Here is a 9,613-nt window from a genome sequence, read left to right on the forward strand (position 1 = left end):
TTCGACTCATTTCGTTGTGTGTCTGTTTATTAACTCCTTTGTTTAAGTGTATTCATTTTGACTCTGGTTCTCTTTTTCTTACACTTTGGTATTCCTCATGAACAAAAATCTTATATACTAGCAACTCAACTAAGTAAAATATCAGGGGAAAATCTAGACATAAAGCACTAACTCCTTCTATCCTAAGAGCAAATGCTTTTCAGGTGTCCTCTTTCAGCTCACAGCAGGGGCAATGAAGGCCAGCGAAGACAGGGGACGCAGGAATGAAACAAGGACACAGGTGCTGGGGCAGAAAGAGAGACGGGAGTGAAAAGGTGGGAAAAGCAAGAGCAGAAGTTCAGAGGCAAAGGAGAAGATGGGAAGAGAAGAGTAAGAAGTGAAGAGTCCAACAAACAGATCCCTTCTGATATTTCCTTCTCTTGGTCTCTTGGTCTTTGATAATTTTATTTTGTCCAAATTATTGAACTATCCAATTAGACCTGCTTATACAGTTACAAGGCTTCCCTGGTGGCTCAAGAGGGTAAAGCATCTGCCTGCAATGTGGGAGACTCAGGTTCGATCCCTGGGTTGGGAAGATCCCCTGGAGAAGGAAATGGCAACCCACTCCAGTATTCTTGCCTGGAGAACCCCACAGACGGAGGGGCATGGTAGGCTATAGTCCACGGGGTCGCAAAGAGACTGACATGACTGAGTGACTTCACTTTCACACAGTTGCAAAGAGTCCTGGGATATCTCTCTTCTTTGCCCCTCCTCCCCTCTCCCACCTCCCACACCCTCTGCAGCCATAAAGGCCAACACACAAGGCCTTGAATTTTCTATCACCTCAGGAACAGACGAAGTCCCCTGCTTTCCTGACAAGTCACCACCTTCAAAAGCACACTAGTCTCCCATGGGCTCCTTCCTTGCTATTGTCCCTTAAGGCCACTGCCCCTTGAAGCCCTTTAGCTTCTGTATCAAACATCCCCTCCCCTCAAATGTACAGCCTCTTTACCAGGCCTTGCTGCTCTGAGTAATGACGGAAATTCAACTCGCCAAAGCTGCATCTAGATTTCCAAGAGTATTGAAGAGATGTAATAGCTCCTAGGATGGTTAAATTCCTGGTGCAAATTATCTTGATGTAAATCTTACTCAGAGAAGAGGTCATCGAGACCTTCCCACTGGTTTTTAATATATACACATTTGATGGTGCATGTGAGTAGAATCTGCCTCTATAGCCCCAAAAAGGTTGATAAGCTTATCTATGTACACATATACATACACAAATATCTACCTCTCTCGACACTGTATTTCTGCTTAGCGGTGTTCCTTTCGAATCAACATAGAAGGCAAGTAGTGTGGGCTTGCCCCTTGCTGTTAGAGATGGCATTGCCGGGACATGGTAAGTCCAAAGAAAAACAGATTGGAAGGGACTCGACTGTAGAGTAAAACATGAATTTCCTACAACAAACCGACCTGTCAAATTCCCTAAGGCAGCAAGCCTCTATGATCTGTACACCCTTATTAAATAATCTCATTAAATAGGAACACAAAATATACACATTTACAGTTATTAAATAAGCCACAGGATTCCTCTCCTATCTACAGCCACATTCAGAGACAGCCATGCCCTCATATTTAAACTTGTAGGTGACGACGCCCTTATCTAAATAGAGGATGGAGATGGGCTCGAGCTTGGTGGGCACACAGCAGGCTTTGGAAGCCTTCTGGGAATTCTTGAGGTGGACCAAGGCCTGGATAATCGCATGCTTTGTGGGGGTGAGATGCTCTGCCAGGGGGTAGTTGCAAACACCGCGACATTCATAGGCTTCATATCCAGGCGGAGCGATGATCCAAGAGTCCCAGCCAATCTCCTTGAAGTCGATGTAGAGCGGGGTCCTCTTGCAGTAGTTTCCTTTTGCATTCCTTCTGATGCGGGCGGTGGAGTCATAGATGATATTCGACCTCATCTGCAGCAAAGCCTCTTCCCCAGGTCCATTGGAATAACCGTCCAAATCCAGATTGTCCATCTCTGGGAATTGCTCGTGGGCGATCATTTCATCCAGTTCCTCTTTCCGCTCCTTCTCACTGCTTTGGTCATCGGAAAACACGACAAGCAAAGGATCGTGCTTATTCCGGGCACTGGTGTCTATTTCCAGGTGTCCCCTGCCAAGTGTGTCCTCTGTTTCGTGTTTGCTCTCAATGTGGACCTCCAGCTGGTGGGTGGACAAGCCTGACTTTTGCCAATGCCTGATGGCATCAGTGACATCAAAAGTCTCCCACTCACTGTTGGTTCCGTAGATCTCCCCTGACACCAATACCAGCATGCTTCTTTCCCCTTCATGGTCCTCTTTGCTCTCAAGTACTTCAAAAATGGTGATTTTCCGGTCCACTCCTTCATATATCAGGCGGTCTCTTTGCACCAGGGTGTACAACCTGAGCTCAGCCATGATGATGTCTTCATGGTGAGGGATGGATACATTGAAGAGGAGAGGGTATTTTCGGAGTCCGTTAAAACTGGCTGGTTGGGAAAACAGATCTAGAAAAAAACAAAAAAGGAATCAGATTTGCAGCATGTAGCAGAGAAAAACAGATGCTTATTTATGCAATAAGCACTCCTGTCCATTCTCTCCACACAGAGAGAATGAAGGAAAATCAGTGAAAACAAACACAGAGTTGGCATTCTCTAAGAGAAAGTACTGAAGGTCAAGCATTGAATGCTAGACCACCATAAGCTGCCAGGACTAAAATGGAAACTGACCCCTTAATGAATGAGAGAAGATACACCCAGCCTGGTTCCCATAGCTTATCAGTCACAGAATTACAAAACTGGGAGGGTCCTTGGAGATTGTGCAGGGAAAACTTTTCTAACCAGTGAGGAGTTATCAAATGAACTGTATGGTGGTTGTTCTTTGCTTGAAACTTTTCAGAGATGAGGTTGTCATGGCTTTTCATATTTGTACTTATGGATGGAGTCCTTCACATAGTCAGGGCCTTCCAGAAAAACATCCCTTTAGACCAGGGGTTTGTAAACCTGGCTCATGGACCAAATCGGCCCTGCCACCTGTTTGTTTTTTAAACTTGGCTGAGGGCATATGCGGAGAAGGCACTGGCACCCACTCCAGTACTCTTGCCTGGAAAATCCCATGGACGGAGGAGCCTGGGAGGCTGCAGTCCGTGGGGTCGCTAAGAGTCGGACACAACTGAGGGACTTCACTTTCACTTTTCACTTTCATGCATTGGAGAAGGAAATGGCAACCCACTCCAGTGTTCTTGCCTGGAGAATCCCAGGGACGGGGGAGCCTGGTGGGCTTCCGTCTATGGGGTCACACAGAGTTGGACACGACTGACGTGACTTAGCAGCAGCAGCAGGCATATGGGATCTTAATTCCCTGACCAGGGACTGAACCCCCACTTCCTGCATTGGAGGGCTTCTTAACCACTGGACCACAAGGGCAGTCCTACACCACCTGTTTTTGGAAATGAAGTTAACCCTGATAGATAGTTGGTAAAGAATCTGCCTGCAATGCAGGAGACCCGGGTTCAATTCCTGGGTTGGGAAGATCCTCTGGAGAAGGGATAGGCTACCCACTCCATTATTCTTGGGCTTCCCCTGTGGCTCAGCTGGTAAAGAATCCACCTGCAATGCAGAAGACCTGGATTTGATCCCTGGATTGGGAAGATTCCCTAGAGAAGGAAAAGGCTACCCACTCCAGTATTCTGGCCTGGAGAATTCCAAGGACTGTATAGTCCATGGGGTCACAAAGAGTTGGACACAACTGAGAGACTTTCACTATACTATACTACTCATTTCTGCATTATGTTTGTGGCTACTGTTGCACTACAATGGCAGAGTTAAATAGTCTTAACAGAGATAATATGGCCCACAAAACTTAAAATATTTACTTATCTGGCCCTTTACAGGAAAAAAAAATTGCTGACCAATTGCTAGACACCAAAGCCTAACAAGTTCAACGAGATAGCTATAACACTAAGGGGAGTCATAGCAGTTGAATCTGGAGTGTGTGGTCCTTTGTAAGGAGGGATGGGGGGAAATGAACCTTGAGGGTGAATTGGTTGCCTTAATTTTGCACTTGATTTTGTGCATATAGGAAGCGTTCAGAATGTTTATGAAATAAAACTTTAAAGGTCCCTTAGTTTTAGAAGCACACTTCCAGATATTACCATGTTGATTCCCTATATGAGAATTTTATAGGTGTCCAAACCTTGTACACTTGTGTATTAGTCGCTCAGTCACGTCCAGCTCTTTGCAACCCCATGGACTATAGCCCGCCAGGCTCCTCTGTCCATGGGGTTTTCCAGGCAAGAATACTAGAGTGGGTTGCCATTTTCTTCTCCAGGGAATCTTCCCAATCCAGGAATCGAACCCAGGTCTCCCGAGTTGCAGACAGACACTTTACCATCTGAGCCATCAGGGAAGTACTTTGCCCCAGGTAGTACCTGTCTATGAGGAATCCCTAAAGGCATCTGGCATCAATCAAAGTGTTCCATGATGCCAAAGATGCTAAGGATAACCATCTGAGGGGGTCTCCATCAACTTTGGCAACCTTTTCCCAGTTGTATATTCAGCTCATCATTTCTGTTAGGTCCCTATGCCAGATTGTACTTTTTAATATTTAACTTGATTTTATTGTTTTCATACTAACTTTTAGACTTGTCCTAAGCAGCTCTATTCTTGAAATGAGAGGTTTGAGGTGATAGTTGTGTGGGTTTTTTTTAATCCACATTAACAAAAATATCTAATGATTTCACATGATTTAGAACTTCCTCTGGGCACCACCCAAAATCTTCTCATACACCACCAGTGAGAACTACATATGAATGGAATGAATTTAGACTCTCTAGCATGGCTCTCAAAACTAGACTGTAATCAGGTCTTAATCTGTTGACCCAGTCATAGCCCCCATTCTTTGCCAGCAGCATGGAATATTGCAATTTATCAATTAATATTCATTGAAAGATTAAACAAATCTTTTAAACAAAGTCTCTTATTTAAGGTAGACTGATGTCTTCACTACTTGCCCAAACATTTCTTTGTTTTATTGTCTATTGCACCTTAGATATGTTCTTCTGACCCTTGAAAAGGTCTACTTCCTCTTCTCCACCTATCTAGCTGTGACCCCTCCCTATGGGACCCTCTCTTCCTCACCTCCCTATCTGGAAGTCCACTCCCTTCTGGGTAACTTGAGTACTCACTCTGTATATCTCTCCTTTGACCTTGCCATTCGTGTCCTTGTTTTTCAGTTGTCTTTATAAGTGGATCCTCCTGACTATTAATAGATTCACATCCTACTGTCAGGTACCACAATTTACATTCCCTTCTATGCCCCTAATCTACCGTGATGGAGGTAGCACTTTAAAAATATTGATGAGTTGATGTTTCTGGGCATCAAACCAAATTGATTATGGGCATGATATGTGTCCTTAATATATCAAGCAATTTGGTAGTTGTACGCCTCCTCCCACCCCCATCATAGGAATGGAGGAAACTTCACTCCCCTTGGACAGGAAACATGAGAAAACCAAAAATAGGGAAATAGACTAGTGTTCTATCCATTTAAAAAATGCACACAATAAAAGCTCACTGTTGTGGGAGGAAGTGTTTACAGAGAAGCACAAAGGAAATTTCACTGATGGTGCATATGATCACACTATCTGAATGGTGATGATGGTCCTGATGGATGTTTACGTAAGTAAAAACCTGTTAAATTATACACTTTAAATATATGAAGTTTATTGTATGTCAGTTATGCTTCAATAGAGCTGATATAAAAAAATAAGTTCACAGTGCTTGTGCAAGTATAGTAATAGTGGTGTTATATTTCAGGCAAGGGAACTAAGGTTTGTTGAGCAAATTCCATGTGCCAGGTGCTTTGCAAACTGTTTTATCTAGCTCTTACAATGACTCTGCAATGCTCGTATTGCTCCTCTGTTTTTCTGATTCTGGAAGAAATCAAGCCTCAATGCAGAGAACTGACTTCTCCAAGATGAGGTCAAACCAGTGGTAGGAAATAAAGTCATGTTTTTCCACCTTGGAAGGGGCTCTTGTTTTTCCCTGATCAGTTAGATGTAGAGCAGATTTTATTTTGTTTTGTTGGTCTTTGCCTCCTAGGGAGTGGCACTGAGCAAACAGCAGAGAATCAAAGAAAGACAATAACAGCCAACAGAGTGAGCGCAGTGAGGGATTCATGACCTTGGGCTGTGCATTTCACCTGGGGACTGACAGAGGTGCAGGCAGCAGGGGTGTTCACTGAGAGGTTTGCTCCCACCCTTGCTGGTCTTCAGTAATAAGAAGTTCTGAAAACTTCACTTCCTGACCTAGATCATCCAAATCCTCCACAAAAGTGAGAACTAAAAAAAACTTTTCTCCCCAGGGGTGCAAACATTTTCCCACCCACATTCTGAGCCAGCTGCCCAGGGATCAGTAATCAGAAACATTAGGAAGGCTTCTTAGGGAAGGAGGTTGTTTATTTTCAATTCAGACTGACTCAAAATGAATCTGTAGTTTCAACTTGTCATTGTCATTATGTTACTAAATGTTATGAAGTCACATTTCCAAGGTTACTAAATATTTGAAACTGGCAGTCACCTACATTTTAAACCAAGTAGTTTCTCCAGGACTGAGCAACACTTATTCAATACTTCCTCCAATGCCTAGAATTTAAGGAACTCATTAGCAATAACTGACATTCAAAACTTCATATCAATTGTGTACTTTCTTACTCATGACCTCTTTGTGAAATTACCCAATGTGTTATACGTATGTATGCGTGTCTGCTAAGTCACTTCAGTTGACTTCTGCTAAGTCACTTCAGCCGGACTCTTTCAAACCCTGCGGATTGTAGCTTACCAGCTCCTCTGTCCATGGGGTTCTCCAGGCAAGAATACTGGAGTGGATTGCCATGCCCTCCTCTAGGAGATCTTCCTGACACAGGGATTGAACCCATGTCTCTTAAGTCTCCTGCATTGGCAGACGGGTTCTTTACCACTAGCGTCATTTGGGAAGCCTGCTATGTAGGTATATTATTCTCAATTTACAGATGAGGAAAAAAATGGGATTCAGAGAAATTAAACTAAATATCCACATCTATTAAGTCAACCTTGTCTCAGAAATCCGAATTCTGAGCTACTACCTTTTTTGCTACTACCTGTTTGCTTTCAAGAACATTTGGCCAACATCTACCAAACTGTGTTTTGTACCTGGCTAATGACTATAAAAGAATAATTGGTAAATATGAGAGAATTAGGTTTTTTTGGACCCACAGCTTTTACCATAGATTCTAGAAAAAAAATTTTTTTTGGATTACTTGCACCATATTAAACAAAGGATTAACTTTCTAGGTCATTACGTTTAGTACTGAATAAAGATCTAGAGGGAGAAAACACACTTTTCCCATGATATTTAAAGTTTGTGCGTTGTTCTTCATAAAGACACAGAATAAACTGAATCATTAATTGGGCATGCACACTTTCTGGAAATTATAAACAGTGCTTCAAGGATATACATGCATGCATGCTCAGTCGGTTCAGTCGTGTCCGACTCTTTGCAACACTATGGATTGCAGCCTGCCAGGCTCCTCTGTCCATGGGATTCTCCAGATAAGAATACTGAAGTGGGTTGCTGTGCCCTCCTCTAGGGCATCTTCCCCACCCAGGGACTGAACCCACATCACCTGCATTACAGGCAGATTCTATACCACTGAGCCCTCAGGGATATACATGTCACATCAAGCAAAACAAAAACTTAGGAAGAATCTCTAAAATATAAGTTTCCATCCTGTTTGAATATTTTTTACATCAAGTCACAAAATGAAAACTCAGTCAAAGTTTGAGTGAAACACAAATCATAACTCTGTATTTTGTCTTTTTTTTCAACCTTTTCATTTGAAGTAGAAATTCACAAACCTGGAGTCAATTAAAAGCCAAATGGAACTGAGGCCTATCTGGAAAATGACAAAGGTATAGTGGTAGACCAACATCAATATTTTTTATTACCTGCTGTCAAAATTGAAATTTTTCAAAGCTCCAATTATGATAGTGAAATGACAAACACTTTATGGCATTGGATTAAAAAGCCATTCTTTAATACCTTTTAGTACTATCTGGAAAATGACCATAAAAATAGTATAGACCAAAATGTGCATTGCTTTGGAATATCTGTGTATACATACCCCTATATAGATGTCTTCACTCTTATCTGTATTATTTCCACGCATTGTAAATTTACCCACCACTTCTGAAAACTCAAAGCCAGATTTTATCGGTAAAATCTCCACTTACCTTCGTTCTTGAAACTCCTGATGATGTTGGCGGACGGCATGGAGGTGCGATCTGTCGCGAATTTGTTGTAGAGCTCCAGCATGTACTCTGGTGGGTCAACCTTGGCCGAGTCCTGCGTGGGGATGTCAGACAGGTTCAATGTCTTGAGAAACTCATTCTTCATGCTCTGTAGCAGTGTGTTGAAGTCTACACCATCTTGCTCTGAGAAGACATCATCGAAGAGGGGCATGTCTTCTTCCAGGGGCGACTGCTCCAGACTCATGATAGGGTTGCCAGAAACCGAGTGAACCAGCAGGCATGAGAGAGTGCACAGCTGCAGGACCACGGAACCCATGACTCTGCTCCAGCCCCCAGGCCAACCCAGGAAGGTTTAGCGCTCCTGGGGCTCTAAGTGGCAGTTTTATCTCACGGAGCATAAATGTCTCGTGTCACTGGAGACAAGTTTGGAAACTTCCCCTCTCTCCCCCTCCCCCTTACCACTCTTCCTCTCCCCCCCACCAAAAAATCAGGTTGCAGTAATTGGATAACAAATCCCCCATAGGGGCCTAGCCTTTCTTATCTCCCTAGTGTAAACTGCGCACCAGATTTTGTTTCTATCTTGCAATCCTTTTTTCTTTTAATGAGCATTTTGTAAACATTTCCACATTCTGACACTGGCTAAGAGATAGGACGATTTTCTCCTCGCAAAGAGTCTGCTTCTCTTTTTAATTCACTTCCTTTTGGCAGGAATGCCTGAATTCTGCTTTTACATGGTTCGGTTTCACACATGCATAAAATAGACATTAGGAATATACAGGATACACATCAATGGTGATACGTATTAATGCAAGTGATGGGGTTTCATCCTCACATAAGCTTTTCTGAAGAAAGACAAAATAGCCAACATTTCTAAGTTAAGTTAATACATATGAATGATCTTACATAAATCGTTGGAAGCTGACATTATTAGAAATGGGAAAGTATAAACTTCACGGGCAATAGCCTTTTTCGTACAGATTTGATCTGGCTAAAATGGCTTTGGGAAAATAGGGCAAGTGCTTCATTATGACAGCAACTAAAATTTATTAGGTGCTTTCCTACGAAGAGGCATTGTACTAAGTGCTTTGCATATATCACCGAATGTGCTTCCTATAATAACCCTACTATTATCCCCATGGCCTGTATGGGTCACTAAGTTTCGATAAGTTGCCAGAAGTCACAAAGCTACAAAGTGATAGAGCCAGAATTTGAATCCAGGCGGTCTGACTCTTATGTAACAAGAAAACAATCAGACCATTTAACCAGGTTTCCCCTAGTCTGGGCAGAGGCAGTTTAGCCAGGCCAGGCCAGCCTTCCC

At 42.9% G+C, this 9,613-nt stretch overlaps 1 protein-coding gene across 1 annotated transcript; it reads right to left on the reverse strand.

Moving 5' to 3' along the window:
* Positions 1-874: 874 nt before the first annotated feature.
* BMP10 (bone morphogenetic protein 10) lies at positions 875-8,770 on the reverse strand. Its single transcript, XM_043470477.1, has 2 exons — positions 8,278-8,770; positions 875-2,515 (listed from the first exon to the last, which is right to left on the reverse strand). Exons 1-2 carry the CDS (start codon positions 8,609-8,611, stop codon positions 1,575-1,577), a joined length of 1,275 nt encoding a protein of 424 aa, XP_043326412.1. The 5' UTR covers positions 8,612-8,770; the 3' UTR covers positions 875-1,574.
* Positions 8,771-9,613: the final 843 nt, after the last annotated feature.

The sequence above is a fragment of the Cervus canadensis genome, chromosome 5, assembly GCF_019320065.1.
Source record: "Cervus canadensis isolate Bull #8, Minnesota chromosome 5, ASM1932006v1, whole genome shotgun sequence".
Lineage (NCBI taxonomy): Eukaryota > Metazoa > Chordata > Mammalia > Artiodactyla > Cervidae > Cervus > Cervus canadensis.